Below are 27,948 nucleotides of genomic sequence, written 5' to 3' on the forward strand. Positions count from 1 at the left end.
GATTTCCTCAAAAACCATTAACTAAATTAGGATGTGTTTTACTCTTGCCTCTTGTTTTTTGATGCCATTCTTAGCATATTTTCAAGAAACTCTCTGAATCCACAGGATTACAGGCGTTTTCCTCCATAAATGCTGAAATGCTTCCATTATTAGAATCACATAAAAGCTGCGCTTTAGGGTAATGCCAAGTAACAGGGCATCAACAACAAAAGTCACAAAAATTGACACTGCAAGACCTAGGTACCTCAAAGTGGTATCAATATCATAGCATAAAAGAACACCACATATTTATCATTCTGAACAAATATGTGGCAATGTTGTCCTCATCACTGCCAGTGGTCAAGGAAGCATGGTGAACAATTATCTAATTTCTTCTAAACCTTTCAGGAAACCAGAGGCAGAAAGTAGCAGTTCATTTTTTACATCACAGTTTCCCACAGAAAATGAACCGAACCTAGAAGTCAGTCTATGTATGAGTTCATTGTCCATCTCCTCATGAAATAAAAAAATCATTGCTGGGGTGGAACAGGCAAAGAAAAGAAAGCAGATTTGCAGTTAAGACCACGTGCATGACCTGTGAGAGATCACTGGTCAGGTGGTGGTTTGGATGTTAGCAGGTAGTCTTTCCATCTAGGCAGTAAGGACAAGCTTTAGCCATTCCACAAAAAAACTGGTTTATTCTTGTTGGGGCAAAGATCAGAAATAGTTATTTACTTTGATCATAAAGGTGGTCTCATCTCTAGCAAAATCCCATGTGTGCCTCCTCAAGATCATTCTAGCTTCTTTAAGAACCTACACATCTCTGCACAGACCATCTCTACTGCACCTTGACAGCAGGACCCCAAAGTACATAACAAACCATTTCTTCACTGCCCTCAAAGCTGGCTCTTCTCCCCCTGAAAGATTGCAAAGAAAACTCCACAAAATAATTATCTGAATCTCCAGCAGTTCCTGAGAGTGTGGAATCTGCAAAAACCAAGGACGACAGGGAGATCATTGAAGAAGGCAACATCCCGATACTGGCCACACACGCAGTTCTGTAGTAGCTGTGTGGTGGGGGGGGGGGGTAGACCAGGCACTCCTCACTCTTGCTCAACTCCAGATCCTAATGACTGTCCTCACTCTGTCAAAGGCTTTACAGCCATTGCCACCCAGGAACCTTGTCACAGGTTCATTCACCAGCTCGTCCACTAACTCACCAATTCTCACGCAGACCAGGTCTTAGAACCATTTCTTGACGGCCTTCTGTGAATGCAATGGCACTCGGATGCCAAGAACGCCAAGGGCCGCCGTCTTTGCCCAAGTTTGATCCTGTTGGGGATGCGTCAGCCTGCGGAGCCCACCCTGACTCGGGTCACTGTCACCTTCTCAGCCCGAGCTCTCACCTCGTCCAGCCCCGCTCCAGCACACTCCCGCTTCCCTGCAGCTGAGCAGCACCGCTCAAAAAGCCGCTTGATCACTTCCCAAGAAGTCGACCACACCATCTCACCACACTATCTCGCTTCACCACCGCCCTCCCGGCCGCCCCTTCTCAGGTGCCAGCCCCATCTCCGCCCCGGGTGCCGGGGTCGGCTGTGGCGGCACGGCGGCCGCTCCCCCCGAGCCCGCCCTACCTTCCTGCGGCGGCTGCCCGGGGGCTGCGGGGCGCAGCAGGCGGGCGCGGCGCTGCCCCGCCGGCCGCTCCGCACGTAGGTGACCCTCCGACGGCCGCCCCCCGCCGCCGCCGCCGCCGCAGCCGCGCCCGGGCGCTGCTCCGCGCCGCGGGACGGGGCGGGCGCCCGCGCCGCCGCCGGGCTCCGGGGCTTCTCCTCCGGACACCAGGATCGCCTCATGCCCAGCTGCAGGCAGAGGAAGAGCGCGGCGGAGAGCAGGCAGAGGCGGAAAGCGGCGCCCCGCCAGAGCGGGCGCTCCTTGGGCATGGCGTCGGGGGCTGCCCTGCCCGGCGCTGCCGCCCCCCCGCCCCGCCGCAGGGCTCATGCCGCCGGCGGGCCGGGCCCCGCGGCCCCCGCCGCCGAAACTCGGGAGTCCCCGCCCCGAGCGGGGCCGGCCGGGGAGGGGCCGGGATGCCCCTGTCCCGGCCCGGCGGGGGCTGCGGGACGCAGCGGTGCCGGCCCGCGGGCGGCCCGAGGGATGCTGCGCGCCTCGGCGGGGGCAGCGCCGGTACGGACGTGGGGCCGCGCCGCTGTGTGCCACCGTGCGCGTCAGCAGGCCTGAGAGAGGGCACAAACTCCTGCCCCAACTACTGCATCAGCCCGTCTCTGTAGAATGGAAGTGTGCTGAACTAATACGTACCTTGTTAAGGTACGTATTAGCTCAGATTATACCCTGTAATGTCACGAGGTAGTGAAGTTTTACTGGAGTCTTAGGGATTGTTTATGTTGAAGTCCAACAAAAGGACAGCCCGGACCTGGAAGTAAGGACTTTCCTTCTTGTAAGGTTAGAGGTGCCTGTGAAGGATAAAGGATTTTGGACAGCCAAGATAACACCAAAATCCTAGCTCCTCTGACACATCTTTGAAACCCCCCCGCCTTCTCCCCCCCGTATCTCTGGCTGTACTGATAACTACCTCTGGCGAGGCTGACTCCAGGGACATCTGGATCAATAGACAAGCAGCAAGAATGCTGCAAAAATAGACCTGCTTTGGAAAGTTTTACTGTGATTAGTAACCGGTGGTGTGGCTGTCAGTGACCTGTTAAATCATGTTGGTCCTGAACTTTTTGAAGGGTGTGAGAAGCCTGCGTGAAACATCAGTTGTGGTGCCCTAATTTGGCTGCAACACTTCGTGCTTATGAGTAACTTTTTAAAGTTCATACTTTGCCTCCTAGCCTCTCTCCTGGGTAGTCACACCATCCTGATGATTTTCATGACACATCCGTAGTTTCACGCGTGAAGGAATGGATCTGCATGAGCTGAGAGACGGTGCAGGGGACAAGTCCTGCTCATCTCAGTGGGAGCACAGGAGGCCCTGCATTTGTTTTGCAATGAGAACACACACTATGAAGAACTGTGAATTGCTCAGGAGGGCTTTGGTGCCAAGGCACAACACTAATCCATGGCTGAGGCACGAGCAGGGAGCAGTGGCTGGGGGTGTTTTCTGAAGCAGAAGCACAGCTGGGGAGCAGGGTCAATGACAGGAGGAAAGCTCTTCAGGAACAGGGACCAGGCAATGGCAATCGATTTGCAGCTCAGTGAGTAATAAATATATTTCCAGGTGGGATATGCAGGACTTGGATGCATGACTGCTCCTCGTTTCTTTGACAGTAGGGAAGAGGGGCTGTGACTCTTGTCTCCTGTGAGCAGTTCTGTGCTTCCAGTGTCCCTGTCTTGTCTGCTGGAAGGGAGAGGGTTGCTGCACCGAGCTCCTTCTGCTGTCCTCTCTCCAGCAGCAGGCTTCACTTCTCCTCTCTGACCCCTCCTGTCTCTTCACAGCCTGGAGCAGAGCCCGAGCTGGCTGCTGCTGGAAGAGCAGGTCAGAGAGGAGTGCTGGCAGAAGTGGAGCGTGCCAGCAGCCAAGCAACCTGACCTGCTGGCAGCAAGATGGAGGAGCTGCACACAGGAAGATAAGGGAGGGAGCAATGATCTCTTTGGGGAAGTGGGATTTCAGCGTGGCTCCAAGCACAGATGCACTGGCAGGTGAGATGCATGATCCCTGCCATTTAAACATTGCTGTTCTCTATTTTTTAGGCAAACTGTCCTTCTGAATTAGGTTAAAGCAATTCCATGGTTGTTTTAAAACACTGTAAATGTAGGCCCCTCTCGGAAGGGTGTGTCAGTCCTACCTGCCTTTCCTGTAGCAGGAGGGTGGCTCCTTGGTCATCAACCAAGTCAAAACAGGGCCTGGCACAGATGAAAACTAACTCAAAAAAAACCTATCTGGAGCAGTTTCCTAATAGACCTAGACACATTTGTTGATATCATCTTATCTTTTGATCAGCTTGCAGCCAACATGGGACAGCCTCAGATGTTTGCCACAGTGAGGCCAGTTGGCTCTGGAAGTGGATCCTTCTGACAACCACACACTTTTCCTATTTCCACCCCACTTAGGTGGCTCACAAATGGATCAGACATGTCCTGGTGCTTGTGTAAGGAAGGAACACATTTATAAGGGAAAAGGAAGAGTGTAACTGCACCAATCATGACTGACATCAACTTAAGAGACATGTACCTGGCTGCATTCGTGAGCATCACCTGGAGTTCATCAGCAGAAGGTCACCTGGGCTTTTGCAGGGCTGCCTGTGCATCACTTTGCTCCTCTGTGAAATGGCAACATTCATATGGAGAACAAAAGTAATGTTGCTGTTCAGGGAAGAAACATTTTAGACATACCTCAGGAATATTAAATGCAGGGGTATTATTTCACAAAATTCTTTGCACAAATGTTGTTTTAAGCTATCAGCACCTAGTCAATAAATGAGGTTATGTGAAGGTCCTATTGAAATGTAAGTTTGTGTGTGTATGGTTATGGAAGAAATCCTGAAGGCAGGTTGACTCCAGAAATATAAAGTGCAGAAATAAATTTTAAAACTCTCTCTTGAAATCAAAGCTTTCCTAAAAGCTTGAACAATGCACACTCAGATAAAAGAGGTGTACCTGAGCAGAATAGAAACCGCAAGGTCTTTCTTGGTTTTAGCATCAGAGTTGCATTTGTTGTTCTTCTCTGACTGTGTAATTTCAGCAAAAAGCTCAAATACTTGAATCCAGCTGCTCTTCTTGTCATCACTGGGCTGTAACTGTAAGTGCTAACCTTGTACAAAATATTCCCTTCCTCAGAAAGCTGATAAGCCCCAGTTTGTGGGTATGCTAGGAGTGGTCCTGATAAAGAACAGTTCACTACTTTAAGTCAGTGTTTTCATTTTCCTTTTGTGTTTTAACAAACAGTTTAATTTCTCATGCTTCCTCCCCACTCCCCTGTTCCTGCAATTCCTTATGAATGTAAGTCTGCCTGTTAAAAACACAAAAGAGTGTTTCTAAAGATAGAGAATAAAAGAACAATGGTAGAGAATGATCTCAGGAAGTCTCAGGGACAATGAGAAATCTTATCAGGGTTAGCATGATAATCAGTGAGAATTAAGAAAGTCCCTTAAACAGTCTCACTTCTTCATTTTAACAAGTGTATTATAAATCAATTCCTCCCCCAGGAATTGGCTGCAAAGATATGTGTGTGAGCAAAGGCTGTTGAGAAGTAGAGCAAATTAGAATTTTAGCATAATGCATGAAACTCCAGTCCAGCTGGAGGATGGGCCTTTTTGAGGTGATTGCTAGGAAATACAGCTTCTGCAAAGTTTCATATCTTTCGCAAAACATGCTCTCTCACTGAGTCAGGCAGCAAATAACCTCCGCTCCTTGCTCTCCTAAAGCAAGATGGATGGTGTTTGAGGAACATTCATCAAGCTGGATCCAGCTGAGCACAAACTGCTGCCATGAAACGCAAGGAGTAACTGGAACAGAGACTCTGAATGTGAGCGTGCAATTTCTGCTGAGAGCAGGGAGCTTCGTGCCCTGATAACCAAAATCAGACATTGGTCTTGCAGTATCTACTTTTTATGTAGGTACCACAGAGCTACAGCTCCCTCACTTTCTCCTGGAAAAGTCTTTAAACTGTTAAAATTCCTCTCTCATTTATAAAATTTTCTGTAGGAAGAGCACAGTGCTAAACCTCTAGAAGGAAAAAGTTTAACACAAATGACATTTCATTGCTTCAGTGCTATCTTTGCTGCTTACACATTATCTCTTGCCTGGGATATTATTGGTAGTGAAATCTCTCCTTTGCAGCAATTATTTAATGTTTCTCTTTCTTATGGCCATTTTCAGTTCAAACACCTTGCCTACCCCATTCATCTTCTGCCTCCACCCACTGTCAGGGCTTCTGTTTATCTTCTGTCTAGTTAAAATGTCTGCTCCAATCCCTGTGCAAAATTAAACCCCAGGCAGGAAAAACACCACCAGGATTCCCTAGGATTCTCCAAGGGCTGTTAATACAAGTCAAACCTTCCTCCTATAAAATGAGTGAATGAATAAAAACACTCTTTTTGACTCTCTGCTCTGGACTTCATTTGAGCCACTTGCCAAAATCTATAGGACAGAGCAAAGGAAGGGTTTTTCCCCCCCTCCTTCCTCCTACACTCCTGACTAATGCTTCAAAAATCAGAGTGACGTTGTTCCGTGCACTTGAAAACAGAGATGCTCTGTGTCGAAACTTCCACAAGCACGGTGTGTCCTTCCCACAGAAGATGTGTGTGCCTCAGATCCTGAGTCTGGAGCAGTCAGAGCTTTGGTCCAGGCCCAGTTCATTGCCTTGTGCATTTATGTGTGAAAGCTCTGCCATAGCCCTGAGGAACATGGAATTAAAAGTCTGTAGCTCCCTGGGTGACTTCTCAGTGATGGCTTTTGTGCAAGCCTGGTTTCAGTTCTGTTCCTTGAAATTGCAGCTCAAAATTCTAGAAATATTTCTTTATGCACCAAGTGACAGACCTCTGTGGAGCCTGCACACAGCTCTGCCAGGTAGGTATAGCCCTTACTCCTTCCCATGCCTTAAATCCCACTGAAAACTATGAAATAATCTCTTTGTTTTATCTTTTAAATGTTAGCAACAGAGAAGTAAATTGGCTGTATTGGTCTATTACCCACTTACTGCTGCTGAGAAATACGTGTCTGAACAGCTGTCAAGGCAAAGCTGTGTGAATCATTAAAACAGCTTCTCAGCTCGCCACTGGTAAGTCTGCAGATAACAACTAAAAAATATATGTTCATGCAGTCTCCCATTAGCTCTCATCAAGCTTGTGGGCTGTTTAGGCAGCTTAACACAAGATTGATCTTGCTGTTGAGCAGCACAGCACGAGGCACAGGCAGGAGCTGTCTTTCCCTCCAGCTACAGAGGGAATGGAACAGCACAGCCTTGCTGCGTGCTCCAAATTTGACGGAAGAGATGGTTGATAATTATTGGCCTGGAGAGGGGATTATAGCTCAAGGTTTACCTGTGAGTCACACCCTTGTGTGGTTGCACTCATACACACCTGTACCTGTGCACACACATTCGCTGCAGGAAGAAGAAGAAGAAGAATGAGACAGCCTTTTGGGACAAGATGCTTTGCAGCTCTCTGCTATTCCTGGGCCTCGACTTTATTTATTTAACCCTAAACCTTGGAGTATCTACAAAATACAACTCTTGCCTCCAGAAGCTGTGTTTCAGTCCTGGATAGGAATAACAGTGCTTTTACAGCCTGCCTTTTACTAAATTGTCCAATCATTCTGAACAAGCAAAATTCTACCTACTTTTTAAAATAAGGGCTGGAAATTTTATTGAAGAGATATTAGTATGAAAATCAAAAATGTATTGCCATTGTAAAAAAAAAACCTTCTAGTTTACAGGAATTAAGTAGTGATGGCTCACATGCAGTTCACATACTGTTCCACAAAGATTTTTGTGATATCAGTTCATCATCTGTATTTCCCCTGTATCTGTATTGTAATCCTAGGCAGATGTCCAGCTTTGCTTATAAATAACCCTGTGTTTCTATTAAAAATCCTATTTTCTGTATGTTTTAAAGATTACCTTAGTGTTGTTCTGGCTTCAGCTCTCTGCCTTTTTTTGGATGCAATAAATTTGACTTACATTTTTAGACTTCTAAGCTCAAGGATGAATATCTTTCATTAAAAAGTGTAATTTGGCATAGGGATTAATCTATAATTGTCAGAATTTGACAAAACACCACAGCTAGAGTAGTAATGACGGCTTTAAGAAATTATATAATCCTTTTGTTGCATGTTTTTAATGGGCTTATATAGAACACTACAAATGCCAAAGTATTTATATAGGGGATGACAACTGCACTGGAACAATGGAGCAGATGTCACTGAGAGAAACCTTCCTTCATCAGGGAAGCACTCAGGGAAAAGGGGTCTCCAAGAGGGGATGAGGTACAAGCCAAAGCACTGGGGCTGACAGGAAGAAGAACAGTAGCAAAATGTTTCAGGTAGAAGATTCACAAACAAAATAAGACCCATAATGAATGTACTATTCACTTTTTCCATGGTCCGTCTTTCAATGTTGTTCGATACACTGGCGTGTACAATTTATGCATCATTAAAAGCAATAGGAAAAAAAAGCTGGGAGTGTCTGCAGCATCCTTGAGACCTGGTGGATGAAAAGCAGCTTTCCCGGGATACAAGGCTTTCCAAAATATTCAGGACCAGTATGCAGGCCAATTTAATAATATGCATCCACCTATAATAAAGGTCTCATCCACGTGTCAGGAAAGCATCTCATTTTTTCAGGGCATTTTTAAATTCAGTCTTTATCTGTAACAAAAAGGTTGTTTTTCTGAGCTATTGCCATGTGGTCAGCCAGTCCTCTCCTCCATCTGGTTGCATTTTGAAGTCTTAGATACAATCCTAACAAGGAGGAGAGAAATGGTGTGCCCTCAGCAGAAGAGACACTACAGCTCCCCTGCAGCTGAGCAGCCTGTCTAGGAGCAGACGGTGAGGATAAAACTCAGTGTTCTTCCCGCAGGCTCTTTTCCAAGCAGTTTTCCTCAATGTCATGTGGAGCAGCATCAATGATGCAGAGACACCGGCATTGATCCCAACTGGAATAACCTCCTCAGCCAAGAGTTTGTATGTAGGTTAGGTGCTACCACAGGGCTCATCCTTTCAGCAGGTGCCTCCCTGCAGCATGTCTGCCTCCATGCCCAGCTTTGGATGTGGGAAGCAAAGGCCAGTCAGACATTTCAAAGACGTGCTGAGAAGGACAGAGTGGGTTTGTGACACCTCTACAGGCATTGCTTCCAGTGAGGAACACTCAGCTGGGCTAATGCTTGTGGCTGTGCCCTAGCTCCTGGCTTGCTCATAGGCTCCTTGTTAGGAGGAGATCCCTTTGCCAGAATGGATTTAATTTCTTCAAGAACAAGGTCATTTCTCTGTACTCTATCAGTGGATAAAATACACATTTCTGAAAGCATAAAGGTTTTTTTGCAGGGCTTGCTTTGTGCCTCCTACTCTCCTGTCAGCAAAGCTGGAGGCAGAGCCACCAGCTACAGAGGAAAGCCTGCTCTGCTATCTATCTCCCCATGGTCCAGTCAGCACAGAGTGGGGAAGAGTGTCTCACAGGACACTTACCTTCCTGCAAGGCAAAAGTAAAGCCATGGCTTCTCCTGAATTATAGCTGGGTCAATGCCAGAAGCCAGGCAAGAAAAGGAACCTCCTAGCTGGAGCCCAGGACACCAAGACCTGCAGGGGGACACCCCAACAGTGGGACATGTAGAGCAGCAGCTGGAAGAGACAAATTTTCCCCTTAACTTCTCACTTCTCCCTCAGGCTTAACACGAAGCAAAGAAGATGATCACTGATATATAGTGGTGGGAGCCTTTAGGAATCCAGAGCTTTTTACTCAATCTTTGTGCTGAAGTGTTCAGCCTTACACTGCAAAGACAAACAGCAACAAGATTGCTCTCAGCAACCCAGACAAGAACATTTTAGTGCATAATTATGGATGAGATGCAAAAGGACGAAAAAGAGGGAAAACAGCTGTTCGCATAGAGTTTATTGCCATTCACTTAAGAGCCCCATTAAATGCCAGAAAAAGCTATTTATCCTTCTGTTTGAGGTAATTATCCTGCTGCAAATCTCTGTGTGTATTCGTCCTGTGATTATTTCTGGAGTGCTGACACTGTGCAGATACACTCCCCACACAGAAAAAAAAGTGCCCACCCAGGATTACGGAGAGATTTTCAGAAGCAGGGTAGCCAGTGCTTCTCAGGGGCTTTACCTCTGTAGAGAAGTGGGTTGTTTCTTGGAGTCTCTCCCTGGAGTTCAGCTGCCTCTTCTTCTTTATTTCAAAAATACCCTTTGAGCTTTTCTTATTGGAAGCACACATTAAAGTGGGATTGCTCTTCTTGTAGTCACAGCAACATAGGATGTGAGAAGCCCAAATCCAGTTCTTCAAATGCTCAAAGGAGACCAGCTGTCCCACTGACCAAGAAATCATTTAACTCACCAGGCTGCAGGGTCTATGCAGAGGAGAGGCTTCATCTCCTTGAAGCCCAACCTTGTTTGGCAAGGAGGAAAGCAAGTGTGAGTGCATTGGTTCATCCCTCCCCCGCCCCTTCTGGCCCACTCAGGCCTTTCCACAAGAGATTGGTGGTGAAGCATCTCTTGATCATACTGGGAACTCCTGGAAAGCGAAGGTGGGGGGACAGTACTGACGGTACCAGGAACTCCTGCTGCCTTGTCAAGGTGGGAGATGACAGCAGGAATAATCAGTCACCCCTGACAGCCTTGGAATGTTCCTTATCTGAAAAGTAGCTCAAGTGGAACAGTACCATCCTCAATGGAATTTCATGAATTCCAGTAATAACCCAGATTGCTGCCAGGATGAAGAAAATATATTGATGGCTTAAGCCAACCATCTCACGGCCCTAAAGCCAGTGGTCCTAAGACAGACCCTTAGAGCTCTTCTGGACTGCAGTGGGCTGCACCAGTATTTCTCTCTGTGGGAGGCCTCTCAGAGTGCCCAAACTCAAGTTTGTGAAATTCAGAGAAATGTCACTTGGTGACAGAACCTGGACTGATATCCCAACACTTGAGGCTCAACACCCCACTCAACCCTGTTAAGAAATGCCAAAAAGGCATTAGATATGCGTGTTTCACTGATTCTCAAGGGAAATGTTTTAGTACATATACCTTTGCACTTATACATTACATATCTGTGCCTGTGTGTGTATTACCTTTGTACATTTGTATACACATATCTGGGGGTGTGTATTCACTTGGACACCCCCTAACCAATGTAGTATGCATGTTATTATCTTGAATCCTTCACTGTTATTTCTGTTTGTAGTTGATCCTTGGTTAATCTAACATTTAAGTAGATCCTTTAGACATAAACAATTGACCCTGTGCAAGTCTAAGATTGGATCCAGCCATGTGTGGGCACCTCTCTGAGAAGCAGTCTAGCAAGCAAGGGAGTTCACTCTGAAGCTCATAACCCACCAGAGAATCTCCCTTAACCTTTCCTTGCTTACCCCTTTTTGCATCCCCGGCCTCCATATAAATCACTCTAAATTGATTCTAATTGGTTATTCTTTATATGTATTATCCATGCAGTATTAGAGTAAGCCTTGCCACTGAGCTTTGCCTGACTTCTGCAAATTTGTATTAAAGTTTGTTTTCACTAATATATTTGATGGTGATCCTTTAAGCAGCCTAAACCATTAATTTTTGTGACAAAGAAGCTCCCTCCATGGCTCTACTGTGTTCCCTGAGGGAAGGGTTGTTTTTCAGAACCTTTTTTTAGCCAAAATGCTGACTGAAGGCTCACACACAGGTGCTTCTGAAACGCTGACAGCTGGCTCAGTTGCTTAATTGTCTGATGACACAGAAAATAAACAAACCTCCCCTCCTCCGTTTGGCTTGCAAATTGAAGGAAAGGCTAATGTCGGGCTTAGATATCCACTGGTTGACTGGGACTTTGGAGAAGTTGAATCAAAAAGTGGGAGATGTGACAATGGTGGGAGCACAGCACATGCTGTAAATGCCTCGCTCTGTGAGAAACATACTGGTGTTATGGTGGGTAGTGGATGTTAACAGGAGCAGAAGAAAGTGATGTGGGGCAGTGCTCCCCTAGTGCTGGCTGCTGCCAGTGGTGTAAGACAGTCTCAAAGGATGAAAGCAAAAACGCAGGAAAAATATTCCCTTGAAACTTCTTTTACTTTTGGAAATACCATTTGTATGAAGTTGTTCACTTTCAGAAAAGTTTCTTTCCCCCTTTTCTCACCAGCACCTCCCTTTCTCAGTAAGCCTGGGTTTTGACACGTCTGCTTCTTCTTCTCCAAAATAACTAATTTTTACTCCATTGAGAAAAATAGACATGAGGGGGAAATGTCTATTTCCAGAAAGAAACTAGTCCATTTCAGATCTTGAAGCAGCAGTAATTTCTAATACCTGAGCACCCGGAATGGTGTCTGGGCCCACCAGGAGCCTGGTCAGGAGCCAGTGGACACATGGACCAGTGCAGCCCCATAGGGACTGCCCCACAGGATGTCCAACCCAGGCATAGCCTGAGGTGCTGGGGGACCCCAAGAACCCACAACATGAGGAACAGAGGACACTTGGCTATCCAAGACAATGGTTTTCTCTCCAGCCTTTTGGTGGGGGAAAAACTCTGGGACACACTGCTATAGCAGCAGCTAAACCTCGGATTATTATTATTGGGCTTTTTTTTTTGTTTTTCTTGGGGTTTTTTGTTAACAGCCTCTTCTGGTATGCTGCTACCTTCACATTTTATTGTATTTCTTTTAAGTGCTCTCCATAAATCCATAAAGCATCCACGATCCTTTTTCAAAGCCCTATTGAAGCACCCAAATCCCCCAGCCCTTTAGGTATGCAGGAGCCCGACGGGCATCCAGATTTCCACTGAATTAATTCCATTTGCTCTTTGAGATGGTGTGAGGGGTTTTTTTCCCAGCAACTGCTTGATCCAATATCTCCCTCTGGTGGAAAGTAGGGAATAGAGCAGGATAGACTACAGCAGCAGACAACGTAACAATAGCCACTTGATTGCTGTGAAAACAATACAAATCTCGGTCCAGGCCATGATGTTATCTCTAATTGCTACATTTATTCCTAATGAATTTTCAGTTTATCTCAAATAGTCCTTGACTGGAAGAGAATGGTAATGAATGGTGAATGCCAATTTTCCTGTATTTTCCAGAAATTTGTTTTAAGCAGAGTCAAAAGCCTGTATGAAGATAATATGACTTCATGGCATTGTTTCTGTGAAGAAAATCAACAAAATTCTCTGTTGCAGAAAACTATTATTTTGTGCTAACGCTCTAAAATCCATCACACATCCCATCTGCTCTCTGGAATCGCAAGGATTGATAAAAATGTCTCAAAATATAATCGTTCTCTTTCTATACCACAATTACACCTTTGAAGTTCCATGTGAGTGTGACAGATTGGTTGCCATCTGCCGAGGGTGCCTCTTCAATGTAGATCAGAAAGCGTGGATAAGGAGGAAATACTCAAGAACAGTTTGGATAGCTTATGTCCAGACATGCATGGGCTTAAGGAACAGCACAGGCATAAAATGCTTTGCCCAGGTGACAGCTAAGTCTTTCTTTCAGGACACCTTTCATCAGCACAGGCAGGTCAGGGAGGTTTAATGAACCTTCCACTGTTCATGCTCTCCCACATGTGAGTGTTTCTCTGACACTTGTTCTGTGATTCCAGATGAAATCTACAGAGCTGATGCGGCAGCACAGACAGATTTAAGATCAAAACAGAGTTTTCAAAATTCCTCAGCTGCTGGCTCAGCTTCAGCTGGAGCTGGAGAGGCAACAGAGCTTTGCTTCTGCTCCTGGCACAAGTCTTGGGTGAGGAGCAGAAACTCAGGGATGGCTGATGAGATATTGCTGGGGACTGACACCTGGGGCTGGGCAGCTGAAGCAGGACTCATCTCAACAAACTTCAACTGCCTGAAAGCAGTCAGTGTCAGTGAGCTGGCCTGAAGGCTCTGAAATAGTGTGACTCCCCTTGTGGGCAGGTGTGCACATGGCACAGGGCAGCAATGAATATGTATCTAGGATATATTTTAGATTATTTAAATCTTCCATGCCCAGGGAAGCATAACAGTAGAATGTTCAGTTATTCCCAAAATATTAGGGCATATTATTGGCAAATTGAAAGCTTTTGGAACAAAAAATATGAGGTTTCTGAATAGAATGCTCAGTCTTTGTGTGGCATGCCTTTAAGCAGGGAGAAAACCTATGTGAGAAGGAGTAAGATTTAAAAAAGAATTTCAAGCTAGAAACTGGGGAAGCGAGGAGGAAGAGAGGAGCAGAGAATCACAGTGACCTTTGTTTAAAGGTGCCATTTTGACCTCTTTATAATCACAAGTCAGAAATATCAGACATATTCCAGAAGGAAGATAATTACTGGGTCATTGTAATAGCATGATAAAAATTGCATGGGAAAGAACTAAAATAGATCCCCTCCAAACTAGGAAAAGGACATGAACTCTGTCAAATTAAAAGCAGAAACAGAGAGGAAGACTAAAAAAATATTTTGAGGAAACTTGCTACTAGACAAAAAGCCTCCTCTATCCCAGCAGGAGCTGGGAGCCTGCTGGAGAGTTCTGCAGGTGACCAGGGTGTGCAGTCAGCAGATGATCAAGGGGGCAAAGGAGTTTGAGAGGAAACACGTCCTAACACAACAGCTAAACAGATTATTGTTTAGTAATTGTGTCTGTGTTCAGAGCAGAAAAGCTTAGTGAAATTCCCATGGCAGAACCATTTGTTAAAGGGATAATGCAGGGAAACCGTCTCAGATTGAAGGGTTGTTAGATGAGGCTTTAGAACAAATAAATGCAAGGGATAGTAGCAAATTCCTGAAAAGCAGATGTTACTCGCCTGTGGGTTTTTAAGGAATGCTAATGGAAATGATTGCACTATAAGAGCTAGTGTATAAGCTTTTACTTAAAACCGCTAAAGAAAAAGGATGGCAAATGATAATGTTTTCTTTTAAGTGCTGTAAGGGATCTAGAGAAATGCAAGCCATTAAATCTGACACCTGTGGTAGGCAAACAGCAAAAGCCATAGTAACAGAATAGTTGCAAGGAGAGACACAGAGCAAGAGGGGAGAATTGGCAGAGCTTTGCAGTGAGAGCCTATGAAGCTGTGCTGCACCACCCTCTGACGGCTTCAGAGGAAACTGTGAAGCTGCAGATGAGAGCAATCCGCTCACTATGATCTGCTCAGCTTCTAGAAAGCCTTTAACAACATCTGTCACTAAGGACCCACTAAGAAGCTAATCTGGCACGGGGTAAGAGGGAAGATCCTCTCATGAGTCAGCAACTGCATACAGGATAAGAGACAAGGTAAGGATAAATCATCCATTCTGCACAGTGGAGAGAAGCTGCCAATTGCATCTTAGAGGGATCGTGGTAAGGCCAGTGTTCATCCACAGAGCCATCAGTCAGGCAAATGGCTGATCTGCTGGTGCTTTGTTCAAGGCAGTAAAATGCAAACTGCCTAAAGGAGTTGCAAAAACCTTCTCATGAGTTTACACAAAGTAACGGCAGGTGAAAATCAGTACAGGTAACAGCAGAGAAAAACACCTGGCTGAGCTGGGAGGAAGACTGCCTCACTACACAGCCACAGCCATGGCCTCTGAAACACCTAGTACTACTCAGGACAGGTATCTGGTTGTCACTTAAATGCTTATTAGTTACTATAAAGCATTTAAATATATTATGAAGGGAAGAGGGGTCATAGAGTTATGGAATGGTTTGGGTTGGAAGGGACATTAAAGATCATCTAGTTTCACCCCCTGGCATGGGCAAGCACACCTTCTATTAGACCAGGTTGCTTAAAGCCCCATTTAATTTGGCCTAGGATGCTTCCAGGTATAAGGCACCCACATCTCTAGACAACCTGTGCCTGGGCCTCACCACCCTCACAGTGAAGAAATTTTTCTGATCTAAATCAACCTTCTTTCATTTTAAAGCCATTCCTCCTTGTTCTGTTACTACACAACCCTGAAAAAAGTCTAACTCTCTTGTAAGCCCCCTTTAGGTACTGGGAGGTGCTTCAAGGTCTCTCCAGAGCTGTCTCCTCTCCACGCTGAACAACCCCAGCTCTTTCAACCTACATCCATAGGGAGAGGTTCTCCAGCCCTCTGATCATCTTCATAATCTCCTCTGGACTCTCTCCAGCAGGTGCATATTCTTCTTATGTTGGGGTCCCCAGAGCTGGAGGCAGCACTTGAGGTGGGGTCTCACAAGAGCAGAGCAGAGGGGCAGAATCACCCTCCTAAACCTTCTGGTCACTCTGCTTTGATGTAGACAAGGATACACTTGGCTTCCTGGGCTGCAAGCACACATTGCCAGGTCATGTTGAGCTTCCCCTCAAGCAACACCTCCAGGTGCCTCTCCTCAGGGCTGCTCTCAGTCCATTCTCCACCCAATCTGTATTTGTATTTGGGATTGCCCCAACCCAGATGCAGGACCTTGCACTTGGCCTTGTTGAACACGACAAGGTTTGCACAGTCCCACCCCTCAAACCTGCCAAGATCCCTCTGGATGACATCCCTTCCCTCCAGTGTCTCCACTGCACCCCACAGCCTGGTGTCACTGGCACACTTGGTGAGGGTTCACTCAGACCCACTTCTGTGTCACTGACAGATTTTTAACAGCACCAGCCCCAGTACTGACCCCTGAGAAATATCTTCACTTGGGACACCAGCCCCTCCTTGCTGACAAAAACAGGGTCCATAATAGCATCTCACCTTGTTAGTGGCTCTGTCACTTGGAGAAGGAACCTCCTGGATTGCTTATGCTTTACTGTGCTGTCTTCTCCAACAGGTATGTCCCCATGAGGATCAGGGCTTGTGAAAGTGAGGCAATTATGTATTATGTAAACCAAGATTCTTCAAGGTGGAAAGAAGAGTCTGAGAGTCTGGTGGAACTCTATAAACTCAAATGAGTCACTACCTCTCAGAACATGCAAGAATGGGGCATCAGATGATGGTTTTAGGTTCAAGACAAAGATGAAGGCAACAAGCTCTGCTCCCAGATAAAGAAGTTTCTCCCTTTACAGAACCTGTTTTCACAGGATGTTGGGGAGTATAGAAGCACCATAAATGGTTTTAGAAGCAAGTCAACAACTGTGAGGAAGATAAATCATCTGAAACACTAAGCTACCCCTCAGATAAGAAGACCATAGACCAGAAGTGGCTGTCCTCCCTGCTGGGCATGAGCAGAGCAAGGATACCAGATGGATAAGCTTTGCAGCCAAACCTGTTTGACACTGTATCAATCAGACAATGTTTTAGAAGTAGATTAGAAGAAACCCCATCACCCTGCAGAGAAGAAGTGCACAAGCACAGCTTTCCTTTCTTATGGGACTATGATCACCTTATTAGCATTAGTACCATTTCTTGTTCCAGGATAAGTTACACTGTTTGCTATTTTAAAACTTAAAATAAAGATTAAGAAAAAGAGCCCATTCTTATGTTCTTTTTCCATGTATTTTTATGTTCTGTGTTAGCTGAGGACAAAGCTGCAGTTTGACAAGCCCTACGCCAACACTGCTGCCAAAAGCAGCAGCTCTGCCCTCTCATACCACTGGAAAGGACAAATGGGGAGGGGGGGGACAAGGGGGGAGAGCAAAATTAGGTTTCAGAGCTGAGAAAATGAGGATTCTCTTTCTTATTCTTCTTCAGCCCTGCTGAGGACCGGGCTGGCTTAGGCTGGTCCCAGGTGCTTATTGACCCATAATTTAATTTGGTGATATTTCTTCTGACAGCTGTTCCTTGCAAATGATAACTGTCCTCATCCTCCTGAGAACAGCAGGAGTTGGTAGCTGAATGTGGCCTTTCTTGGCCCTGTCAGGCCATCCCAAATTAAAGAAAATCCCTTGCTTATGAAAGGAAACACTACAGAAGTGACCTTTGCTCCATTATTAGAACTTTATTTATCAGTTAATTTTAATCACTGGAATTATTGAAGGATTTTGAATGGTTTTGTAATTCTATGGACAAAAAAGCTAGACAAATGGATGATAACACTCTCAAGTGAGCCATTAAAGATTTAATGAGTCTTTAATCACTAAGAGTCAGACCTGTACTTTGATGGCAAGATTCAGTTTTGGGGAGTGATTATCTTCAGACACATCAAAGGGTTTGAATTGCTGAGGGGAGTGTAAAGCCCAACAGAGCCTCTGCCATGGAGCCAGCAGAGGACTCAGCTTTCTTACAGCAGAGGAGCTTGCTCATGTCCAGTTACAGACAAATTTTATCTCAGAGTGTTTATCTAGTCTTAAATGGCTCTTCTACGAAACTGATGCTGGTGTTAGAATCCTTGTTGGTTTGTCTCCAATTTATTCATATCAGCTGTTGCATGGAAAGCAGACAGTGTTGTTGTGAAGTAGAAAAGGGATGTTGCATTCCCCAGCCCACTCTGAAAAATCCTCTTCAGTATAACAAAGGCCACATGAATGTTGCAGTGTGGGGGAGGAGGGGAGGGGCTGGGGGGAAATCATTGGTGTCTGAGAGCAAAATCTGAAGGCCTTGAAGGAAAAAGCAAGCATGAGAAAAGACATACAAAACTGTAGCTCATGTGGGGCAATATTAGCAGAAACTTTAAGTTCCCTGAGGTGCAATATGAGCAAATGCTGTGATGGGTATCACAGACCTGCTCTTAAAATCACATTTGCCTGGTTACTGTGTGTGACAGTGACCTAATGCTGCTTTCTGTAAGACCTGACCTGGAGCACTGTAATGCGGCACTGCATGGGGTTTTCTTTTCCTTTTAAATCATATAGACAATGATAAAATTTGTTAGCAAGGTGGCAGAAACAAAGGCAATTCTAGATTAGATTTGGTACAAGTGGAGACAACCTATTTTTACTGAATCTGAGCCTACTGCATCTGACACCCTTTAGATGCAGGTGCAGAAATGCTAAATTGATGTTATTTGTATTATACTGCAGCAACCTGATCCCCGTTATGTGAAGAGTATTTATGTATCTTGTCTTTTCCACGAGACTAGGACAAATACCCAGGGCAGAGAGAGGAGATGATCAGCTGGGCTAATACATGGATCAAAACATCATGCCTTTCCGAGGTGGTTAAAGATACCACCGAGTATCTGCACTGGAACAAGATGTTGAGTTAGTTCCCTTCTATACAGTAATGGACTTAAAGCCCAAGCTGCTACTAGGAGATGCAGCACTGGCTGTAAATGGAAAAGGAGCCTCTGGGATTCAAAGCTTGGCTCTCGACGAGGAGCCTTGCAGAGCAGAAATGCACTCTTCCACCAGGGAAGCAGCCTCTTTGGCTGTGCCCCAGTGCACTGAAAAGCCACCTGCCCCATGCCCATAGTTGTGAACCACTGGGAGCTTAACTCGTCCTTTGCTCAAAACCTCTCTCTGCACTCTCACACTCTGCCTGGATGGCCTCAGGCCCACCTTCACCTTGATATCCTTAGCTCCCTGCAGTGAGGGCTCAAGGGAGCAGCATCTGTCAAAGATGTCTCTAGTAGTGCCAGCATCAGGGGAGAGACTCCAGCTTCCCTTTTCCCTGGTTCCCCCCAGGGTCACCCTGTGTATCCCTGGGTAGATGTAAGTTAAGCCATCTCCATCCCGGATGAACTGTGTCACCCAAGGAGCGTGAACCTTGAGCACTTGTCCCCTGACAGGGAAGAGCTGCTTGTCTCCCACCAGATGGTGTGCTCCCATGCCTGTGCAGTTGACAACGATGTCATAGTCACTGTGCAGCTCCCACAGGTCTGCCACTTTCCTGGTGTATATCTGGGTGCCAGTTGCTTTCAACCTGCAAAAAGTGAGGCAGAAAAGAAACCCCTAAAGCCTTATGTAATTATTGTGAACATTAATTAATGAGATAGATTGCCTTTGCCTTTACATACTGATCAAGAACAAACAATAGCTAGGACAAAAAGCAAAGAAAATGCCATGGGGGTTCTGTTTATGATTGGTATGATTTGATCAGAGGTATTTAGCCTGGTTGGGCTTGAAAAAGTACAGTTGAGCAGTTTTAGAGAAGGGTCTGGCATCAGACCCTAGGCAAACAGTCAGGTCTTCATGGTCTGATTCATTTTGGTAACAGTATCAAGCTTTAACAACAGCCCAAGCAATCTGGGAAACAACAGATTTATTTACCAATTTGCTCATGCTAGTGGCAGAGCTATTGTCCTACCCCCTTTTTAATGTGTCTGTTATATGTTGTCACATTCATTCCCAACTCACCTCCTGAGCTATGTAGCCATCTAGTGCCATGTGCCAAGCCCTAAGATCTGCACTAAGGCTGGGCAGATGTGGCACAGGACCCTCAGGGTGCCCATAACCTTCTGGAGCAGCAGCCAGGAGTCACCCAGGATGGCTCAGAGCACTATACATACATGTCTGCTCTTCAGCAAAAGTCACTTCTTCTTGAGATTCATTTTTGAACTCAATTTCAAGTCATATCCTCCCCTGAATTAGCCTGAATTTTGAAGCCCTTCCCTGTGGAAAATCACTGGTCCCTGCACGCTGTCAGCTGGATCCCACTGCAGGGGGTTTTTGCTGGGGGTTTTAGCATAAGCAAGTCAGGATACAGATCTGTGAGGCACTGAGTGGAAAATCCCATCCTCTGCAACATTCTAGCAGCTGGCAAAGTCATCAACTCTACTATGAAAGCAGCGGTTTCCCACAAAGTGGTAAGTGAGCCAAGAATCCAGGGCATGGTTGATGCTCTGGGGCCTGATGTAGCAGGACACTGAAGCTGTCTACAAAGAACAGAGGAGATGTCATGCAGCAGCTGTGGCTGGGCAACTTGCAGGAAGAGCTCCTAAACGTTGTAACTAGGACCCTGTCACCATGCCATAAAAAATACACCAACGAAAAAACCTGCTGAAAACTCCTGAATTCAGACAAGTAAGCAGGAAAAAATTCCTGAAGTCTATTTTTGGCCAAGCAAGGTGGGCACAACAACAATTTTCCTTGTGGATTGCCAGGAGAATGGTCTATAAATACTGCTCAGGTCACTAGGGGGTTGAGAATTAGTTACATGTTTAATATGCTCTCACTTCTCATCACCAGGGAGAAGAGAAAAAAAAAAAAGAGCTTGATCATCTCATTAGATTCCATCCTTTGAGAAATAAGGAGAGAGCAGAAATCACGTGGCAGATACTAAATGGGTTGTACAACTTAGCTGTCCTGCAGCAGAAATTTGCTTCAGTTAGGCAATGAAACATGACAGATGATGTGTACTGAGTAGATGGCACAGACCTCACATGGCACTGGTGCCACAGGAGAACTCCCAGCCCGCTTGGCTGCTACAACAAGAAATGCTTTTTCACATTTTGCAGTGTGATGAAAGGCATCCAAGTAAGCAGCTGAGCTGGCAATTTGTACCTTGGTGTCAGTACACATCTCTTTACTTAACCCCAAATCAGCTTGCAGCCTGTCTCTTTCTCTCAATCGGATACAGCCCATTTGCTCACTTTAGAGGTACTTACTTGGATTAAATACTTACCCCAGTATGTCCCAGGGTGTCAAAGCCCTTTTAGATCTGCATCCTGTCTCTCCTATGGTTCTCCAAAATTGAGGTATTGGGGGAAACTTAGAAATTTGGAAATTGGCAGATTTTCTAACTTTGATGTCAATCCAGGCATGAACTCTGAAGTCACAACTCCTCAGAGTGAGTGCATCACTCACCTTATGCAGGCAAAATTTTTCAATAAATTTTTTACAAGATGATGCTGTTTAACATTTTGGGTTTTTTTTTCACCCAAATGGATTAAGAAATTACTCCAATGTTGAACAAATTTGAGATTAATTGGTCCAGCTACTTCATAAGAGCAAAGTTTCCACAATAAGACACCTTCCTACATGTGCTTATTCTCACAGGGACTGGATATATCTTCAAAAACAGAGGGGTATTATTTGGGAAGTTTGGCAAATGTGGAGCAGCCAAATGTTTTCTCAGGACACAGCAGGTCCCTGATGTACCTTCAAGGTCTGGCTGGCCAAGCATGGCCCCTGTGGGCCCCTGTGGTTATGTTGGCCCTATGCCCAGGGTCGTTCACACTCCAAGCCCCACTGTACAGACACACTGGGACAAAGTAGACATTGCATAAATAGGGCCTTGCACATTTCAGAAAAGTTCTGTATTTATTTCCTGTGCTTCTCCCCAAGCAAGAGCTCGTTGCATTTTCAGCAATGAGAAACATCCTTTTCTCAGTTTTGTCCAAATCTATGGTTCTCAAGGAAACCCTGTCTTGCCTCCAGTCCCTCTGCCAGGGTTTCCCTCTGCATGCCCAGCCTGCAGCAAATCCTACCTTTTCTCCAGCCACAGCAGGTAGGATGGGCAGTCACATTTCAGGGTTGTAAAGGCCTGACCAAATCGGTGCTGCGGGAACTTCTGGAGTTCTGCTTTGGACATTGGTCGAAATCCCAGCACAATATCTGACCAGAAAGGTAACTCTTCCTTGGGGGTGCTTTTAAAGATCTGCCAGCTAAAAAGACAGAGAAAAATATGGGAAACTTCATTGCTATAGCTCTGTCATGTCATGTGTCATGGAAATCTTAGAACAAACCCAGGAGCTCAGGAATCTCTTTCCCTCCATTAGTGCAGCTCTGCAAGGCTAACAGCAATGGGGAAAGATTGCTGCCTGCTCCTGCAACACCTGCCTGGGCAAACAGGCAGAAGGTCAGCACAGCTGAGCATGAGGGTGGCCCACCAGGGTAAATAAACTACAAAGAGCTCTTCCAGTGGTAGTGTATGTATAGAGTGCCCTCATACAGTGTCCCCACCACAACTGCAGACACCTGGCTGGACCTGCTGGGGCCACTTGCACACTTATTCACCATTTCTTGGGTATCCATAAAGCTACAGTGCTCAGTCTCAATACTCCTAAGAGGCAAATTTCTCAGTACCTAATAGGCAGCATAAAACAGCCCCAACACACACACCCCCCAGCAGAATCCCCCGTACATAGTTGCTGAAGCTGGAGGATCCTGCAGTCCCATCCCTATGGAGATGATCCCTGATGCAAAAAACTAGTGGGTGACAGTGTGGAAAACATTGGTTATTAAAAGATATTTGGTGCTGGTCAGACTTGAGTGGGTCTTCTGTGTACACCTGTTCCTGAATGTTGTCTAAAAATACATCCTATGTGAGCAGCTACAATGCAGTTTCTTGGGAATACAGACATAAAAGCTATTCCTTGAAGGGAATACCCCTGAATTCTAGCAAAGAAAACCTGTCTGTCTGCTCCAGAACACAGCACAAATGTACCCAAGGCTGCCCCAGGGGCTGTTCTTACCCAGAGACCAGGTGAATGCCAGCCTCTGATGCCTCGGCTGAGTTGCTGATGGCAAAAAGGTAAGTGAAGGTCTCTTTGAACCATTGCTTCTGCCTGTGGAGCGGTGTGTCTGCATGTGAACAAGACCAAACGTGCAGAGAGGAATAATGCAAAGAAGAGAAGCATTCAAATAGTGTCAAGGATATGGGACAGACAGGGAACACAGGTCATGACTCTTTTTCCTGGATACAGCTGCATGGGGTGCCATGGGCAGTGCTGCCCTGAATTAAACGAACCTGGGTAGATATGAGGGATGAGCATGCCAGCTGCCACATCACTCGTTGTGTTGGGGCTGAACTGGTCTGACAGGACTGTCACAGAGCAGCTGGGACAAGTCTCTGTGATGCACAGTGCTGTGGACAGGCCGATGACTCCTGCACCCACCACTGCAACCTTGGCTGAGGCCATCTCCAGGATGCAGAGCCAGAGGAGAGAGGATCCTACCTGCATTTGGAAACAACATATCACACGTCACTATCACCCAGGGCAAGTATCAGGCTATGAAATACCCACACAAGATCTAACATAATCCCTCCCCAACAATTAATTGAAGGTTAACTGCTGTGCACAACCAGGACAGTGGTCAGGATTTAAAAAAATCAGCCTTTGATATGACAAAAAGTTTTGAAAAGTCTTTAAGCAGCCACTACCTCATCCTCAGCACAAGAGAGTGATCTGCATGTGCACCAGTAGTGCTTGGGCTGGTTCGGGGAAGGTTTCCTCAATAAAATCTGAGGGAGTGAGGACCCATCAAGTTTTCTATTGTGTCAGATGCAAAAGGCACATAGCTCTGGAGAAACTGGCTTTCTTTAAGCTTGTTAAGCCAAAAGGTTACTTGAATATTGGGATCTCCAGCAGTGAGAGCTATCACTGCCTGGGCAGCAGAAGCAAATCACACTGGATTGGAGACCTCCACACTGGAGGTCTCCAATCCATTCTTGGTCCTTGTACCTGCCAGCATGACTCACTACCTTGGACAGATTCCTGGGCATCCAAGGCCGCCATGCTCTCTCAGCAGCACATGGCGATCCCCAGGTGCCAGCCAGTCTTGCTGCTCCAAGGGCCTGTATTTTTGCCTCTCTCTGCATTACTTGATAATTTGTTTTATGTCCTGGAGCAGCTCCACTCCACTCCTCATCTGCTGTTTGCTACTCCAGGAAGTGCAGTGTCTCTATTTTCCCCTGTCCTGGGCATGTTTTGGAGCTGGCACCTGTCCTCAGGAGTGGCACACAGCTCTTGGTAGACAGTCACTTGGTTGCCCATCCCAGTGAGGTGCCAGTCTGTGTTCCTGGCCATGGCCAGCTCAGGTCTCACACTGGTGAAGGCACCAAGCAGAACTGAACCTGCAAACTCCCTGAAGGCAGGACTAAATGAGCCCAGAAGAGAGAGACTGGGCAACCTCAGAGGTGATAAATCCTTTAGCAGCTTTGAAGAGGTGAGTAGGGGGGGTGCTCCTGCTGGGTCAGGCACCCCTTCAATAGGTTACTGAAAAATCTGACCAAGGATGTAGGGGGAGGATCCCTTCTGCCTATGACTAATTTTTTTTCCTGGAATAGCTACAATATTCACTCTTGGAGAGGATGCTGAGTGAGACAGACCTTCAGTTGTGTGCCCTGATGGTTCTGGTTTCTCCTATGGGGCTTACTTATAAGTGATTAGAAATCCAGCCTCATTAATTGCTTTCTGAGAACTTTTACTGAAAATGAGTGCCTGCACTTACAATGACAGGCTGATTTACCATCTTCCTGTGGCTTTTGGTGTCTTTGACACAAATTTAGGCAAGACAGACAACCTGGAATTATGATAGGTCAGGTTTATTTATGAGATCCTTGCTCATAACTGTTCACACAGCTTCTCACTTACCCCTGAGGTTTCACTATTTAAAATTTGATGTCTCTGCTATGTAAGAAGGGAAAGAGCAGCAGGAACTGTTGCCTGTCATTGCATTCCTTCTGCATCACAGCCAAGGGTTGTTACAACCCGTCTTCTTCCTCTCTGGGCAACGTTTCTTTCTGTTAATTAGCACATCCTCTTTTACAAGCTGATTACAGAAGTGCCTGCACAGCAGAGGAATAGGACATAGTACAGGGAGGAAAATGGACCCTGGACCAGAACAGCTGGTCTGCATGGCTGACACCCAGAAATCCAGTCTGGAAAAATGTTGTGGGAAGGGAAAAGGGAAAGTAAGGAAGAATATTAGCAACAAGAAATTGAGGGGCTGGGTAATAATTCTGTAATTACTGAGGAAACCTGGTTCTGAGAAAGGTATCTGAATAGACCTTTATGAACAAACCTTCTCACTCAGAACTGGCAGCTGTGGAAACGGCATGTGGCTCTCAGAATGCCCAGTGAGCTTCCCAGCAGTCCATGGACAAACACAACCCTGCTTTTTCAGCTGCTCTGGAACACATGCAATGGGTACATTATCCACCTGCCAGAGTTGTGCTTTCGGTTGTCCCTCCCAGCTCTCCTTTGCTGAAGCCCTCGGACCATGGTGGAGATTGAATTTCCTGACTGACCTCCCTGTCCCCAGGGAAGAAAGGGGAGCTGTGGCTTGGTGGAGATTCAGGTTTCACAAGTCTACCCAGTTCAGATGGGATTTTTGCAGATGAGCCAGTTTGATATCAACTGATCCCTATGCTGCAAAATCCAGTGAGGGCAGGAAGGGGCTGCTGACAGTGCTGGAGCCTGTGAGAGCAGCTCAGAAGACCATGACAAGCACCTGTTCAATGCACCACTTTTCCTGCACCTACTGCTGCAGTCCAGGAGCACAACAAGCCTTCGTGCCAAAAACTAGCTGGGTGCAAAGCAGAGGCTACACACAGCTTGTATGAGCAAGCACAGCTCGGGCTTTGCAGAACTACTGACGCTGCTTTGAGTGCAAGGCCCACCTATGGCTCTGCCCTGGCAGCACAGCCTGCACCTTGCTGGGTGGAGGGCAGAGAAGGAGAAACTATTTTTAGCTGATGTGGCAGCCCAGCTTAGTCCCAGCAGGGTTGACACTTCTCATCCCCTCAGACAGGCCTGAGCGTTTTGCAAAAATCAGCATTTAAAAAGCAGATCAGTTGCGGTAGCTCTTGGGGAGGAAGGTGAATGGTGACAGGTATTGTTTAGCTCTCTGTCCCTTCATAGTGTATGAAGAACAGGACAGAAGCCAGAGAGAGTTACCTGGAGCTGTGCTCTACAGCAAGGAGGACACCAGTTGCCTGATGTGGGTTTTATGTCCCTGCCAACCTCCTGCTTATCCCAGGCAAGAATGAATTAGTTTTAAAAATACTGAGATACTTTGTGACATGACTTCACCTCCCAACTCCCACAGCTGAGGAGACAATGTCAGCCTCATGTGACACAAGGGGGTCTTTATTCTTTCTTTCCTCAAATAGCTGTATGTCACCACTAAGTGCCACTAACTTTCAGCTCTAACATTGTTCTGGCAGTGGGTAACATGGCCAGCATGGATAAATACACTGCTGCCCAGCACACACACACACAGAGGAACGTGCACATCCACTGCCAGCTGCAGCCCACAGACACAGCAGGCTGGACGCTCTTCGCCTGTGTTGCAATCCAGCTGGCCTACCAAAATAAGCATATTTACACACCCAAATAAACAGTGGAAAAAGCCCAGCTGAACTGTTGACCAGAAAAGTTAGAACAGGAAGTAACTAAAGAAAATCAAAACCTGTTATATTTGAAGGGCTTGGTTTGTTGGGGTTTTTTTTTAACTGACTCTCATCATTAGTAAGTGCTGAAACACTGTTTTGAATCGTGTGAAGCCTCTGGTACTGGGGAGCAAAGGCTCAAGCCTTTCTGAGCTTCTGGAAGGGCTCCTCATCCACCAGGGCAGCTCTACCCACTGTCCCTGTCAGTGCATGCCATGGAATACTTTTTCCCTTTTTTTTTTTTTTTTTTTTTTAATCACTTTTGTTTTATCACTTCCCCAGTTTACAAGCACCCTTGGTGTTACTTCCTTTCACATGACCCCAGAGAAGGATTTTTCTGGGCACAGACTGATTCATTCTTGGGTGATTGCTGCAAAGGAGCTCCTGATTTTGGCCTTTTGACCCTGGCCAGGTCCCCTTTCTGCTCTTTGGGCTCCCCTGTGAGACGTACATTTAGGAAGTGCTGCAAGAGAAAGGCGAGGATGATCTTTCCTCACCGAACAAAGGACTCTAGAGGCTCCTCGGGATCCCCTCAGCCTTTCTGCACACACAGCACCGCTGCAGAAAGCAGGATTCACAGGCGATCACAGACAGCCGCTGTCACAGGGGACCCCGGCAGGCCTCAGCTCCTCCTTCAGGCGGCTCGTTCGCAAGCATGGGACACGCCTGCGAAGGGATGGTAGGGATACCCCTCCATCAGCCACCTGCAGGAGCACCTACACACCGAGCGATGCTCTTGCTTTCCTCCCAGAAGGGAGAGGAAATCAATCCTCTCTGCGACCCTCGCTCCCCAAGGCCCGGCATGTCGCCGCTCAGGGCGGGGAACAGGGGAACAGGAGCAGCTGCGATCCCGGGCCGTCCCCCCAGCTAACCCTGCGGTTCACCTCCCGCCCCGCTGTGTGGGCTGAGCCCTCCCTGCGCGGCGGCGGGAGATGGGCTCTGCCCGCGGGGATTCCCCACGCCGCCACTGCGGCCGCCTCCCGGCAGCAAAAGGGCTCCGGCATCCAACATTTACTTCTTCACCTACAAGTACGGTCTGGAAGCAACCCAAGCGGGGAGAGCAGGCGATACCTGGTGAGGAGGAGGCCCCGGTCCCGCCTGGAAGAGCCGGCGTCCCGGGCAGCCTGTCCCGGGGCCCGGCTCCGCGCCGCGCTGGGTGAAGGAGCTGTTTGTGCCCAGGCCCCGGCTCAGGCCGCCCCCGGCGCTGGCGGCGCTCCCGGAGCGCCCGGCGGCCTCTGCCAGGGCCGGGCTCTCTGCCGCCTGCCAGAACTTTCCCCCCTGATATTCCCTGATATATAAACGGGACCCGCTGTGCTGCAGGGAATACACTGTCCTTTTGCGTCCCTCGCAGGCAGTCATGTTGGAGCGCTTTGGAGCTGCCTGAGGATTGCCGCAGCGCTTGGCAATGGCGGGGCGGCCGGGAGGGGA

At 46.8% G+C, this 27,948-nt stretch overlaps 2 protein-coding genes and 2 long non-coding RNA genes across 9 annotated transcripts in view; 2 read left to right on the forward strand and 2 right to left on the reverse strand.

The window, feature by feature from the left end:
• Positions 1–2,019, reverse strand: part of METTL24 (methyltransferase like 24) — a 45,275-nt gene extending 43,256 nt beyond the window's left edge. Inside the window, exon 1 of the mRNA XM_064412915.1 lies at positions 1,614–2,019. Within this exon, the coding sequence (XP_064268985.1) occupies positions 1,614–1,919 (306 nt within the window). The 5' untranslated portion in view covers positions 1,920–2,019. The remainder of the gene's footprint in view (positions 1–1,613) is intronic.
• A 180-nt stretch (positions 2,020–2,199) lies between these two features.
• LOC135298058 (uncharacterized) lies at positions 2,200–4,530 on the forward strand. Of its 2 annotated transcripts, none has more exons than XR_010360026.1 (3): positions 2,200–2,301; positions 3,430–3,633; positions 3,935–4,530. It is a non-coding gene; the product is annotated as an uncharacterized LOC135298058 (long non-coding RNA). The 2 variants fall into 2 exon arrangements; XR_010360025.1 differs by having other exon boundaries at positions 4,045–4,530.
• An 8,940-nt stretch (positions 4,531–13,470) lies between these two features.
• LOC135296504 (uncharacterized) lies at positions 13,471–17,040 on the forward strand. 2 transcript variants are annotated; one of them, XR_010358595.1, is made up of 3 exons: positions 13,471–14,872; positions 15,560–15,712; positions 16,358–17,040. It is a non-coding gene; the product is annotated as an uncharacterized LOC135296504 (long non-coding RNA). The 2 variants fall into 2 exon arrangements; XR_010358596.1 differs by having other exon boundaries at positions 13,472–14,872; positions 15,570–15,712.
• Positions 17,041–17,257: 217 nt separating this feature from the next.
• Positions 17,258–27,940, reverse strand: DDO (D-aspartate oxidase). 4 transcript variants are annotated; one of them, XM_064412927.1, is made up of 6 exons: positions 27,592–27,940; positions 25,152–25,258; positions 23,095–23,302; positions 22,820–22,928; positions 21,833–22,009; positions 17,258–19,326 (listed from the first exon to the last, which is right to left on the reverse strand). In XM_064412927.1, exons 2-6 carry the CDS (start codon positions 25,185–25,187, stop codon positions 18,759–18,761), a joined length of 1,098 nt encoding a protein of 365 aa, XP_064268997.1. In that variant the 5' UTR covers positions 25,188–25,258; positions 27,592–27,940; the 3' UTR covers positions 17,258–18,758. The 4 variants fall into 4 exon arrangements, with proteins under 4 accessions (XP_064268997.1, XP_064268996.1, XP_064268995.1 ...); XM_064412926.1 differs by lacking the exon at positions 25,152–25,258 and adding an exon at positions 27,018–27,186 and having other exon boundaries at positions 27,592–27,725; XM_064412925.1 differs by lacking the exon at positions 25,152–25,258 and having other exon boundaries at positions 27,592–27,939.
• Positions 27,941–27,948: the final 8 nt, after the last annotated feature.

Source organism: Passer domesticus, chromosome 3 (genome assembly GCF_036417665.1).
Source record: "Passer domesticus isolate bPasDom1 chromosome 3, bPasDom1.hap1, whole genome shotgun sequence".
Taxonomy (NCBI): Eukaryota; Metazoa; Chordata; class Aves; order Passeriformes; family Passeridae; genus Passer; species Passer domesticus.